Source organism: Biomphalaria glabrata, chromosome 8, assembly GCF_947242115.1.
Source record: "Biomphalaria glabrata chromosome 8, xgBioGlab47.1, whole genome shotgun sequence".
Lineage (NCBI taxonomy): Eukaryota > Metazoa > Mollusca > Gastropoda > Planorbidae > Biomphalaria > Biomphalaria glabrata.
In genome coordinates, this window is record NC_074718.1 from 25,984,440 (window position 1) to 25,999,254 (window position 14,815).

Genomic DNA, 14,815 nt, shown 5'->3' on the forward strand with positions numbered 1-14,815 from the left:
TAAAGTTTGAGCAAGTTAAACCTGATTACTTTAGAAACTAACTCTAAAATCAAGAGACAAATGACTCACGAAAGGTGTTCCTAGATGTGTACCGATTTGACTCATGATCAGAAACAGAATCTGAGTCACGATCACTGACACTGCGAGCTGTTGGTGGATGCGAACTTTATCATTGGCGATCCTGAAACAAAAACACGTCAATTTGAAAAAAAAAAGCATATTATTAAGTGTAATGATACTAATTATTTTGAATCAATCATATGATTAATTTGTAATAATTCTAGCCTTACAATGCTAAATGTGTGCCATTGGAAATACTTTAAAGAATTGTTTTCGTTTAGCGCAATTGTATGTGGATCTTGGTCTTGGAGAAGGTCTCCGTGATGGCTTATTAAATGCAATTTGAAAAAGATTGTTAGCCTTGAGTTCGAATTCGATGGCTCAAGTCACATGAGATCGAAACACTAGCCACTGAGCCAGCCAAGTGCTTATGAAAATAGAAGGTTTTATAGTTATGTTGTTGTTTTTTTCAAATTTTTAGGCCACGACCTAATTCTCTACACATTGCGTGTGTACTGTCTCTTTATAAAACGAAATTTAATTAATTACGACTTAATGATCAAATGGTAGGTTAATTTTTCGATTGATTCATTTTTTAGTGGCAATGTTTTAATTTGATCCGAGAAATGCAAGTGTGGGAAATAACGTGTACAAAGTTTTGACACAGAGAGAGAGAGAGAGAGAGAGTTGATACAAGCTTTGTAATCAATAACTAAACTGAGTTAAATACTTAAATAACAAAGTCAATGTACTATTAAATTAAATTGTGAAGATGTAAAAGACTTTGAGTGTACAACCAAAAATACTTCTGCATTAGAGTCAAATTGAAAGTTTTAAGTAACTTTAGCAATATTTTAACTCTAACCCTAACTCGAGGGGGCGAAATATAAATATAATGACATATTGATATGTATTTCAGTACATGTTTTCCATCTTCAAATTGATTACTCAACTATTGCATAGTGCATTTAGTTAACCAGATTAAAGCTGGGACTTTGCCGACAGAATGATTTTACCAAATAGTTTCAAGTTTTATGTGAACATGATTGAATGACAATGGAGGTACACTACTTGTTGGGAGACTAACCTGAACCATTGTATGACGATAATGAAAGCCAAACAAGAAACTACAGAAAGTCCACTTCCTACGTAAGAGATATGACTCAATACTTGTTCATGAACCTCAGCTAATGAGTCCTGTGAAATGGTCCATTTATTATTGAATTGTGTTGTTTTTTTTTTTTTAAAAGCTTGATTTTGTTGTTTATGCAATTTAATCATTTAAAACAAAATGTATTCTTTTTGTTGTTTAGTAGATAATGTCTCAGAAATTATTCCTACCGCGGAACAACGATAATTCAACAACGATAAATTTAGTAATTTTACAATTACATTATAAATTTCGAAAATTCCAAAATCCTTCTAGAAGAGAAAATAGAAAATGTTTAAATCCAAATGAAGTCGGAAAAACAAGGGATACAAACCAAGAAATTTGTTAAAGAGATTTTCACAATGACGATCAATTGAATTTTAAAATTGCCAACTAAAAAGTTGCAAATAGAAAAGTTTTCAAATTTATTTCTGTATCTCTTTTTAATGGCGTATAAGTATATTTACTTTATCTTGTACACCAGATAAACAAAAATATTGCAATTTACAGGTTTTCCTACATGTATGAACATTTTCAATTGCCTAAATCTACGGTACTTTGTAGAAAAAAAAATACAAGCATATTAGATGACGTTATTGAAAGAGAAGTAATTCTATTGTATATCAGATTTTATTTTTAGTTCAAGTTAAATCGAACTTTAATAATTTCGAAGGCATCCTATGACATATGTTCCCAACCACTATAAATTAATGGATTCAATTTGTTTATGGTTTATTAATAATTTGTTTAAAACACTTTACAGTTATCCTCTTTGCTTGCACAGTACTATGTTTAATATGTTACGCATGTATGGCACATTGCAAGACTGTTGTGTCAGTTTAGTTTCTTGTCACCTGACTTTGGTATATATCCATCAGGACAGCAAAGCTGGTCAAGTGATTGCAGTGGCACACCACATGTGTAGTATTGTGAGATTTCAGATGGCATCCAGAGGTCAGCCATCGGTATTCAGCAGATCTGAAAGTAATTTTAGAATTATTGGACAAGCAAATTTTTATGTCTTTCACCTGATGCAAATACCTTGCCGTGGGGTGACAGCTTGGGTGCCTCAGTGACCCCCGGAGCTATACCGCGGGAGCTCATCGCTCCTGGCAGATTCTACCAAGCCGGACAGGTCTGTTTAGAAAGAGGCCAGACAAAAGGTACACCCCCCTCCCCGGGACATAGGGGTTGTGCGACAGGCTAACAACCTGTCCATTGAAAAAAATAGTGTTACAGAAACCTGAGAAAAAACACAAACACTAAACATTGTCAGAGGAGAGAGTAGAGCTCCACAAAGGAGACTTATGAAGCTGTGCAGGGAAAGGCGAACGAATCCTGTAAGGCCAACCACTCTACTTAAACCAATGTAAAAGAAACACTTCCTTATACAGAAGGCCGCATTTAACTTGGGAACATGGAATGTCCGTACTTTACTGGAACAATGTAAATGTGCACAAGTTGCCAAGGAAATGGCCAACTACAAACTACAGATCCTGGGAATGAGTGAAGTTCGATGGAACACATTCGGTGAAACAAGACTGCAACCAGTAGCAACCCTTCTCTTCTCTGGAAAGGAAAAAGAAGATGACTTCCATGATAATGGCTCAGACCACCACCTAGTTGTTGCCAACCTAAAAAATGAAGCTGGCCAGTAATAAAACAGAAATAAACAAAAGGAAAAGATTTGACCTAGACAAGCTCCACAACTCCCAGATTAAAAAGTAATTCCAACTATCCCTTCAAAATAGATTTGCTGTGCTACAACTAGATGAAGCCAAACAAATCGTTGATAAATCTTGGCAAAAATTCAAAGAAATTATTATTGAAACAAGCCTTAACACTAAGAAGAAAAAAAACTCTGGGTTAGTGATGAGGCATGGGAATTAATCGAAGAGAGGAAACGTGCTAAACAGGTAGTTAAAACAAGAAACCACAAGAAACAATCCAAACAAGACTACCAAGCAGTTTCACAGAAAGTCACCAAAATGCTCAGACAGGACAAACGATCATTTTACAATAATCTGGCAGAACAGGCAGAAGAAGCAGCAGGTAAAGGAATATATAAAACAACTGTACAAAATCACCAAACTTCTTTACTACCAAAAGGCTCATTGCAATGTTCCCGTCCAAGACAAATATGGAAAACTACTTTCTTCAATAAATAAACAACTTGAAAGATGAAAAGAATAGTTTCAGGAAGTGCTCACTAGAACCAAACCACTAAATCCACCAGATCTAAATTTCGGACCAACACTAGATATAAACATAGAAGAAATAACCAAAGAAGAAATAAGGAATGCACTCAAACAAATGAAGACAGGTAAAGCAGCTGGAATTGACAACATACCACCCGAAGTCCTAAAAGAAGGAGGAAGTGAAATAGTTGACCAACTGCAGAAACTATTCAACAAAATTTGGTTAACAGAAACATCTCCCGGTGAGTGTAAAAAGGGCTTGCTAATTAAACTACCAAAGAGTGGAGATCTCTCGCAATGTGAGAAATGGCGAGGCATCACTTTGCTGTCAGTACCGAGATTTTCAGCAGAATCCTGTTAAACAGAATAAAGGGAGCATGCGATAAACCCTAAGGGAAGAACAGGCCGGATTCAGAAAAGGGAGATCTTGTGCTGAACAAATAGCAACTCTCAGAATAATTGTAGAACAATGTGTCGAATGACAATCTCCTCTATATGCAGCATTTGTCGACTTTGAAAGGGCCTTTGATAGTATCGACAGAGAATTATTTGAATCCCAAATAAAATAATAACAATAATTAAAAACCTTTATGATGGTTTCAACTGCAAGTAGCTCACTGTGGCAAGCTGTCAGAGGAATTTCCAGTCACAACTGGAGTCAAACAGGGATGTCTTCTTTCACCACTCCTGTTCCTTCTAGTATTGGATTGGGTCACAAAAGAAGCCTATTCTAATTCAGGGAAAGGAATCCAATGGACGTCACACAAAAGCTGGAAGATCTGTAATTCTTGATGGCATTGCCTAATAATCACACAGACCACAGAATATGCAATTAAAGGTCACAGCTTTAAGTGAAGTAGGAAAAAGAGTAGGCCTAAAAAAAAAAAAAAACACCAAAAGCAAAAGTACTTAAAGTAAACAACAAATAAATTGGAGACATAGAACTGGATTCCCAGACCATAGACCAAGTAGATAATTATATATACCTTGGGAGTGTAGTCAGTGTATCAGGTGGAACAGATGAAGATATTAAACGCCGTATAAATCTAGCGCGTCAGACATTTACACAGCTAAAACCAACATGGAAATATCACATCTCAAACAAGACTAAACTAAGAATCTTTAACTCTAATGTCAAGGTGATCTTACTGTATGGTTCTGAAACATGGAGAACAACTGAAGGCACAACAAAAAAAAGTACAGACCTTCATCAACAGATGTCTGGGAAATATCCTAAAAATACACCGGTACGACAAAGTAGAAAACACCAAACTGTGGGAGATGAGTGGGCAGAAAAATATAGAATTGCAGATCCTAGAGAGGAAGTGGAGAAAGATTGGTCACATCCTGAGAAAAGATACCAACAACAGAACTACGCAGGCCTTAGAGAAACCCCAAGGGAACAAGACGCAGAGAAAGACCAAAACGAACATGGTGACGCAGTATTCTAGAGGAAACCGAGAGAACCGGAAAGAGCTAAGAAGCAAAAAAAAAAAGTAGCAAAAGACCGTGGAGAGTGGCGTGTTTTTACGGAGGTCCTATGTTCCATGAGGAAAGATGATAATGATGAAATTTTTATGTCATTAATTTATTTGTGGATAACAGAAATAATTTGAACAACACAATACAGGACTTACTTGGCAGATCTGTTCATGAAAACACAGCGAATATATTTTGAATCATTGAAGTTTTCCTGAGGAAAACGAAATTATTATAAATCGACCCTACCAATAATTGTTTTTAAAAACAAAAACTACAAAATTTAATTTTTAGATTTCCACCTATAAAATAGCGTACCAAGAGTTGAACAAGGCAATTAATACTTATTGCTTTGCTGTCCTTTGTCGACTAATTAGTATACCTAATAACCTATGTGTTATGACCTGTGTATGGTCCAGTGTCAGATGACATTTTAGTAGGATTTATGCAGATGAGGAGATAGAAAAAAAGTATGTGAACGGCGTGATAGAGACGTCAGAATCACCGCTGGTTAGTGTATGTTAACTGCAGTTAAGTCTGAAGTGAGAGGAAATATATTGTAAATCACCTTGTCAACTAGCTAACTCTAGCCTACCAACTTTAAATCACCTTGTCAACTAGCTACCAGCTTTCCAGATCTAACTTGATCAAAATGTTTGTCAAAATGTGTATTCTTACTTTTAGTAGAAATGTTATAATGACCGGGTCTACAAAGTTTTCCATCGCTAGACCAATATCATCAATGAATTCAGCTGAGAAGACATCACTGATGATTAATCTTGGTGTTTCAGGGACTCTGTAACAGATTGCAATGTACAATACATAGGATGGCTGGCCAATTTTTTTTTATGTTAAATGTGTAAATATTATTTCATATAGAAAAACAAAAGTAACTGATATTTATATACATAACAATTCTTGTTCGTTTCGTGCTTACTTGTGATATCTGCTTTCTTTCAATGCGTAATGTCGATGTACCGATGAAAACCTTGCCAAATAGACATAAGGCCAATCACCTGTGGTAGCACAAAGTAACAGAGTTAATGCAACAGGGTAGTGCATTCAGTTTTCTAATATCATTCTATACAAAAGAGAAAGAACAATTTTTAGCGTCTCAGAGATTTCTTAAACAACAAAACAAAACATAATGACATCCTACGTGTACATATATAGCGTTGTTTTATTTTGTTTATTACAAACAAGGATTTTTTTGTTTAAAAAATGTGGTATTTAACATTTAGTTTTCTTATTTTTTTAAAAATACAAATATACTCGATACAACAGGAACCAAATATATTAAATGACAGATGACATCTTGTTTGTAGTCTACTCTTTATTGGAGATAGTCACGATGTCACGAGGAACTCAATAATGTCAAGTTGAACGTCACTAGTGCCAACTAAAGAAAACAAAGAATTGCGCTCTAATTTGAGTCATATCTCAATGCGTGGCAATTCATCTTCTTATCAACTAACAGCTTTACTTCCTCTGCGCATGTCAGGTAAAGGACTTCCTAGTTTTTAGCGGGGTTTGACCTTAAGACCTCTCGGTTCATTCAGCCTCTACTCCTCCAAGGGTGCTAGCAGACGTCAGAAAGTTGAGTACCTGGATCAAGTCTGAAACGAATCCCTGAAAGTCTTTCCTAGAGAAACTTTGACCTACGTCTTAATAAGCTGAACGAAATCTGTTCATTTTTTTTTTCTTAAACCCTATTTGAAACATTAACAAATCTAAAAGTTATCAAATTAGTAAAACAAAGAAAAAAAAACAACAAATTAAAACGTCAGGTATGTATTTCTACCTCTTGCAGTCTTTCGTCCTTGAAAAGTAGAGAAAGGTAGCAGAAGTGACCCTGATCCAGTCGTATGTAGTAAGTTTAGGTTAGAGTTAAACTGTTTAACATTGATATCTGTAACGAAAATAATTAAGAGTTCAAATTTTATGCCTGTGTTAGGTAGCAATAGACCGATATGTCCCTTACATAGCTCGTTAGTCAATTCTTTTAATTAACTGTAATATAAATTAAATAGGTATGGTTATGACATCTTACAATAATAACTATTCTGTAATAAATTAGCTTTGACTTCTTTATCCAATCCTTTCTTTAATTTTTTTTTTAATTTCTGACAAGGCTTTCACAATAAAATGCAATGATCTTTGGTTAAGAAAAGTAAAAAATTATACTATACTTAATATATGGTAAATATATTTTTAAATGTGTTTATTATGCACCAATGTTTCTGGCACCGAGACTCAATAGTGAACGTCCCAGTTCTTCCAGTGAAGTAGAATTAAGTTTTCTGAACATTTTAACCAAGAAGTCTTCAGTTGAGATGACAGCTTCACTCACCATAGATTCCACCAGTTTCTAGAGTATTAAAAAATTTTTTTGAAATTATGTATTAGTACAATATAAACCAGAAAATATATAAAATATATATTAAAAAATCCTTTAAAAAAAAAACGTATCTAAGCGAAAAAACTACGCACTTACAACTATGTCATATATAAGTTATTTCCGTATCAAACAAAATAGTCAGTTACTTATTAATTGACTAATTAGTTCAAACTTTATGCCAGACAGACAGACAAAAAACAACAACAGACAGACAGACAGAGTAAGCTAATATGCTTCGTAAAAAATACTTTTTAAAACTTGCTTATATCTAGTTTTATTTCAGTGTATATTTAGAATCAATTCGGTTATGCAGGGCCGGTCCTAGCAATTGCGGGGCCTATTCGAAACTGATTGCGCGGGGCCTAGACAAGGTGAGAATAAGGATAGTAAGTGAAAATTAAGATTTTGTATTAGAAAATAAATTCGGCTTTGCATTTTATTCATTCTTTTCTAAGTACAAAATTGCGATCAAGTTAACTTTATTTTGCGAATCTTGCAACCTATGGCATATTTTTATGCCAGTGACTATAAAAGTAAATAAGGTATTGGAAATTCCGGTTATGGGGAAAATTTGTCCGATCATTACATTTTATTACATGAAAGCTGACATTGCCTTTTTTTTTTTTGTCGCGCGTAGGAATGGCGTTTTCCATAATGAATGACACACACAAATGATAATTTTGTCTATTTTTCGAGATTTTTATGAGTTTTCAGGAGATTTTAATTAATGCAGGACATTTCCAACAATTTTTCGTATATATTTTGCAATTAATAATTACACATAGAATTAGCGCGGGGCCTATGAAAGCGCGGGGCCCTGTGGTTATGTAACCAATTCATCTTAGTACCGATAATACATTTGTGCGAATGGAAATATTTTTATTAACTTTCATGCCCATGATCTAAAGAAAGATGCTCATGTCTGAATTCGAGCTGCGGCCTCCATGATAAAAGGCCGACATGTTAGCCTCTGAGATATTCAAGTACTTACATAAAAAGGTTTTATAGTTAGTTTAAAACCAATAAGCGAACGACCTAATTCTCTTCACAAGACGTATCTCCCTTAGCTTAGTATACTTTATGTAAAACAAAATTAATTTATTACGACTTATTTATTAGATAATTGTTTATTTTTTAGCGGCACCAGAAAGGGGAAAAGACGTTATTAATTTTTTGTAGTATGTCTGTCCGTCAATCCGTCCCGTTTAGATCTCGTAAACTAGAAAAGATATTGAAAATCCGATATCATGATATTTTAGACCATTCAAAGTTCTGATGCAACGGCTACTTTTTTCTTTTCTGAACGCGAAAAATTTAATTTTTAAAATCAACTCTGCAAGCAGTTTTTTTCATAAAAATACACCATTTTTACAAGGTTATTTAGTATGGGAGAAGACATTAAACCATATTTTTAACACATTTTTGAAAACGGTTTTAGATATTTTGTCAAAAAAATTAGTTTTATAAATGTATTGCTAAGTTAGGTAAGTTCTGTCATACTAACTATTACATTTACAAAAATTAAATATTTACTTTTATTTATAGAAGAGAAAAAAATCTATTTTACATGCATATAAGTTGAATATAATTTAAAACAACAATTAGTAAACAGCATTTTTCATATTATAGCGTGAACTACAGCTAGACACAACAGTTCTCAACCTTTTAACCTCCTGGCTTAGATAGTCATAAATCGGAAACTTAACAAAAGGTATCCTAAAAAAAAATTTTTTTTAAGGAAATTTTTTTTTTTTACTGGAGACTTTGAATAAGAGATTGACTCTAAAAAAAACAATTAGATATTCATTCTAAGACATCAGTTAGGCCAGGTTCACATCTCACATCTCATTTACTTTCACCTATCCTTTGGTGTGCTGGACCGCTGGGACACCACACAGGATCTGTCAACCTTCTTTCTCCATTATTTTCAGTCTTTTGCCTTTGATAGAATTTTATTATGATATACTTTCTGAAAATATGTTTTACCTGCCTGGGTGGACCTTTTCGGTGCCGATTTTCAGTTTGTTTCCACACAAACTGTCTATGTAACTTTTTTTTATTCATGTGTTTTCATCGACACAGAATAATTTTGCAAAATTTAGACTTGATACAGAGAATACGGAGTGGAAAAAGAAAAAAACAAGTAGAAGATTTTGACCAGAAAGACACACGGGTTGACTTGATATAAATTGGTAAAAATATATCTTTTTGTAGTTAAAATAATTAATCCACTTAAGACTAATAATAATAAATCTGAGCGATTAGAAATATGTTTTACCAATCGTTTTTTGTTTAGCACAGTTTCATGCTTTTAGCGTTCTCAATGCGCTATGATCCTGTTACTTATCTGAACCAGTTGGAAAGGGGAAGTAAGAACGGGGTATTTGGTGATCACTTTTTAAATGTATTTTGTTTAAAAAAAAAGGAACGCGGTAACCACTCTGCTAGCGAAGATTCTATGAACATGGAAGATTGTATAGTTATTTATTGTTTCCATTTCATGTTTGTGTTCAAAAAGCCTTATATAAATGGGATTTATTTAGCTTATATCAACACTTCAGTCACATACTATTTCTTTCCTTTGTTTGAGATTCCAAAGAAATTAATTTAGTTGATTAACTAATTGGTTAATTTTTTAAATTGATTCTTGTGTTGTCAGGTAAAAGAAATAATTGTACAAAATTTCAGCTTGATCCAAGATTGGGTGTCGAAGAAATAACGAGAACAAACTTTTAGCCAGACAGACAAAAAGACTTCAAATCGGCTTTGTAAGAAGATTTTAAAAAAAAATTAACAAACTATTTTTCTCTTCCTAAGTCTGGTCACTATAGTTTATAATATTCAAGTAAGGAGAAAGCAAGAAATTCCAAAGAAAATGAAACTCACAGATTGAGCATTTTGTAGGATGTCCAACGCTTTCGGGTCTAAAATATTGTCTTCAGTTTTGATGAAAAGCTGGTAAATCAGTATAAGAAATATATATAGTGAATTCATATTTCTTAATAAAAGCATGATAATTAATAGGACAGTGAAAAAAATATTGATCAATGTACGAATTTACACTCAACATTTTTGTTTATTAAAGTTTGTTTTCTTTGTACATCATTGATACCTAACACTCTTACATGCAGTTTGATTAAACTAAATCTTAGACAATTTAAGCAGCAAGTAAAATAAAACAATTCCTCCTTTTTTAAGCCGATGGTAACCTAATTTATTTTCAACAAGTTTCAAAATTAAAAAAAACAGGCAAAATTGTATTTTAAGATTATTATATTTTGAAAAATTATAACTGTCAAACCAGAGTTTTCAGTGTGTGCTGAATTAGATAATTTTTTAATTTTCAGGGACATACATAAACTGTCAAATTTCTAGGAAATTAGAGCCGTTTTCAAAATCTCCGACCAGTTTCCAATTATTTCCAGCCACCTTGAACCCGTGAAGAGTTTGCAAGCTAATAAAAGAACGAACTAATGAAAGTAGAACTATAGAAAAGCAAATACTTTATTTATCGAATAGGAGGAATGATAATAAAGACACTTGAACAGACAATGTAGGGTTAGGGTTAGGGTTAGGATTATTAGGAAACTTTACTAGGATTATTATTTTTTTACTTGCTAATTGTAACCAAGCCTAAAGATAACCCAAAGTTAGACTGTAATACTGGTTTTGTCTGACGTTAAAAAAAAACATTGATAGAACTGTTGACCCCCTATCTGAGAAGCTAAAAATGAACAAAAAAAAAATATTCTCCGGCCGCTACTTATACTGCAATACGCTCTCCACAGATTCTTCCAGGTAACATTAAAATTGAAAAATAATTATATAAATCAAACTTCTCTTTGACATTGCAGTAAAGAAAATGGATTAACCTCAATTAATTTCACTGCTAAATTGGAATGTATCGCACGTGTGTTCAAAGCAGCGTCCTTTATCAGAGTGAGCTGTTTGGCAGCTTCCAGAAGGTCACCGGGATACAGGGGAAAAGTCTCTTGGCTTTCTACTGCATCAAGGCTGGTAAAAGTTCTTAAACGATTTATAACATCCACAATGTTTTGTTGGTTGTCACTGAAATCAATCAATAAACAAGACATTTTTTAAATAAAAAAACGTTTTTTCAAACCAAGCTTATCTAAGGAAAAGAACTGCAGAATCACTGCTATATACCTCATTACTGCAGGAATAAGCTCCCTTTTAAATATAATAGAAAATGGATTATTTTATTTGATTAACGAATTGGTTATTTTTTAAAAATGTTTTATTGTTATCGTCTATTAATAATTATGCAAAATTTAAACTTGATCCAAGAATGTTTTGTTTCGTACAACAAATAATTGTGTCAAGCTTCAACTTGATACAAGAATGGCTGTGGAAGAAATAACGTGTACAAAAATGGTCCAGACAGGTAGCGGTTATTAATTATTTCATTTAGTAGCACAGTATAACAATGTATATATATATACCTCTTCGAAATAACAGACATGATTTGTTGAGCTATATCTCTCATTTCAACGTGTGAACAATGAGAGAGGTCTGGTCTAGTCCACAATCCACCAGTTGGAGAATCCCTCTCCGCAATACAATGTCGCTTGGCTCGACCTGTAGTGATAAGACATTATTGGAGATTGTTCATCTAACGAGATATTGGAGATTGTTCATCTAACGAGATATTGGAGATTGTTCATCTAACGAGATATTGGAGATTGTTCATCTAACGAGATATTGGAGATTGTTCATCTAACGAGATATTGGAGATTGTTCATCTAACGAGATATTGGAGATTGTTCATCTAACGAGATATTGGAGATTGTTCATCTAACGAGATATTGGAGATTGTTCATCTAACGAGATATTGGAGATTGTTCATCTAACGAGATATTGGAGATTGTTCATCTAACGAGATATTGGAGATTGTTCATCTAACGAGATATTGGAGATTGTTCATCTAACGAGATATTGGAGATTGTTCATCTAACGAGATATTGGAGATTGTTCATCTAACGAGATATTGGAGATTGTTCATCTAACGAGATATTGGAGATTGTTCATCTAACGAGATATTGGAGATTGTTCATCTAACGAGATATTGGAGATTGTTCATCTAACGAGACAAAAACCAAATAACAAGCTTTTTTTTTGTATGCGGTTTTCAAATGTTTGTTTTTTAAATACTCTTTGTGCACATTTGAACACTTGCTAGCACTGCTGAATCTAATAACCATTAATTCATAGACAAAGTGTCGACTGCGGTGAATAAGCTTTAATAGCTTCTGTTAAATATTACAGATAATGTTGAATTTTTAAATTAACAAAAACAAGTCATTGATTTATTATTATCATTGTTTGATGCTAAACTATCTATCATATATATAAGTAGCTTTTCACATGATCAATCCATGACCAGAACAACTAAGTTACAGTGACCCTGATGACTTACACTGAAAATGAATCCTTTATCGGTCATATGACTTAATGACGAAGTGGAAATCGTGCCTCATAGTCACACGACTATATGACTAGCTAATCTAAAAAAATACAGACGTTACTACAAAAAAGAAGATGATTACGTCTTACGCTTGTCCCTAGGTCAATCTAGTCATGCATATTAATCAATGGCTTTAACTCTACCGACTCCATGCTAAAATAGTATTCGAGAATAAGGAGCTTTTGTACAAATTTGTCCTACCCTATGGAAAGAGAAACAATTATTATTATTATGTGAAAAACGAGCTAATAGTGTAAAAAATTGTCCTGGCATATGTAGCATGGGATGTGCCTTTCTCTTTGTGTCTTTCTGGCTATAGTGACTCATAGTCACATGACTAAATGACAAGGTGGGAATCGTGTCTCATAGTCACATGACCTTAACTTTTGAATAGATTTCAAAACTGTTCGTCACTAAGAACGTTTACATTATAATATCTACCCTAATATTGAAAGTCCATTTACCAAAGCAAAGGTTAACAATTTTTCTGTTGTATACTAACCTTTTGAAATACACAAATAGATCGAACTCCACAACTAGACCTAAATTCACAACTAGACCTACTAGTTTACTGAAAATATTACCTTCTGTATTATAAGGGCATTGCTGTTCATCCACTTTGTCTGCAATAGTAGTAAACCAGGTCATTTGACTTCCCATGAAGTTATCTTTCTCTTCTTTACAAACTGCATCAGCTGAAAGGAGAGCTTTAATGTATTCAACAATTCAATAATGTTCTTCTTTGCATTGCATTATTTTTCTAATTATTGTACGTTTTCTTTTCAACTATTATTGTTTGTTTCCAAATAGGTTTCTAGAAGAAAGCGGTAGTGTAGTATTGTTGTTTGTTTTACACGATACAGATGTTACTTCAGAATTGAATATTTAGACAACATAGACCAAACCTTCAGCAGAGAAGAGGCTAGCGGAAGGAGGGCTCTAGCTCGAGACTATCGAGACCATAGTCCAGAGCGTTTACTACAAGACAAAAAAGCTATCCTATATGAGAAAGATTCAAGAAAAGGTAGCCTTACAGACGTGGCAAAAAAAAAGGTGTTAAGTTTTTTCATTTTTTGTAAACCAAGTCAATTAATGAGACTTTTTTTTTCGAAGTCTTCATTGGAATTAATGAGAATACAAGGGGAAAGCACTAAAAGCGAAAAAGCATTATATTTTTTTTTCTATGTTTCAATTTTTAATTCTTTCCTTATTTTGAGAAAATATTTATCTGTTAAGAAAATAAGGAAACCGATGAAACACGAAAATGGACTTTTTCTTTTGTCTGTTTAAAAGATCTTTCCAATAGATATTTAGCTTTCTTAAGGAAACACTAATAGGCATGCCCACTTATCTCTAATGTAGGAAACTTTTTTGATGCATTTAAAGAAGTCCCGGAGACTTAACTTTTCACTGCTCATTATCAACAAAAAGTCATTTACAAAACTGTTACGGATGAATAAGGGAATGAATAAGGGAATGCGGCCATAATAAATAATTGAAATGTATTTGACATTGGGAATGTCTGAGTGAATGATCGGAGGTCTGTACTTTGGAAGGTGCCATTGTGTGATCTGATAAAGAAATAATAAATTTTATGTTTGTCGGAAGACCGATTTTATGGCCTTTCACGTGGCAACGAGTAATTGGTCTAAATTCCCAACAGGTTGTGACGTTACAGGTCTCTGTTTAGGCCTTCTAATAACAATTGGTCTCAGCTGAAAACAAGAGAAGCCTAGACGAGTTGTGATAAAATAGGGTAAAAAAGAATAATGTTCCCTTTTCAGACCTTGCAAATGATGTAAAGGTCATCTGTTTCTTTGGTCCGCGGTTAACGAGGGTGTCATGTGGCCAGCACAGTAGCCAACGACCTTTACTTTTCCCCGACTAATGTATGGTACCCATTAGAGCTGGGTGGTCTCAGAGGCGCCCGAGGATCCCGAAAATAAAAAATTCCAGTCTTCTCCAAAATTTGAACCCGGGACCGCCCCCGTTCAGAAGCCAAGCGCTTTACTGCACAGCCACAGCGCCTCCAATGATAGTTGAGG

At 33.8% G+C, this 14,815-nt stretch overlaps 1 protein-coding gene across 1 annotated transcript in view; it reads right to left on the minus strand.

Moving 5' to 3' along the window:
- Positions 1 to 14,815, minus strand: part of LOC106053910 (adhesion G-protein coupled receptor D1-like) — a 37,786-nt gene that overhangs the window by 11,582 nt on the left and 11,389 nt on the right. Inside the window, exons 6-17 of the mRNA XM_056039054.1 lie at positions 13,355 to 13,465; positions 11,749 to 11,884; positions 11,158 to 11,353; positions 10,172 to 10,240; positions 7,120 to 7,255; positions 6,689 to 6,796; positions 5,825 to 5,903; positions 5,566 to 5,683; positions 5,046 to 5,101; positions 2,065 to 2,188; positions 1,148 to 1,257; positions 70 to 181 (exon numbers count right to left, since the gene is read on the minus strand). Coding sequence (XP_055895029.1) covers positions 70 to 181; positions 1,148 to 1,257; positions 2,065 to 2,188; positions 5,046 to 5,101; positions 5,566 to 5,683; positions 5,825 to 5,903; positions 6,689 to 6,796; positions 7,120 to 7,255; positions 10,172 to 10,240; positions 11,158 to 11,353; positions 11,749 to 11,884; positions 13,355 to 13,465 — 1,355 coding nt within the window. The remainder of the gene's footprint in view (positions 1 to 69; positions 182 to 1,147; positions 1,258 to 2,064; positions 2,189 to 5,045; positions 5,102 to 5,565; positions 5,684 to 5,824; positions 5,904 to 6,688; positions 6,797 to 7,119; positions 7,256 to 10,171; positions 10,241 to 11,157; positions 11,354 to 11,748; positions 11,885 to 13,354; positions 13,466 to 14,815) is intronic.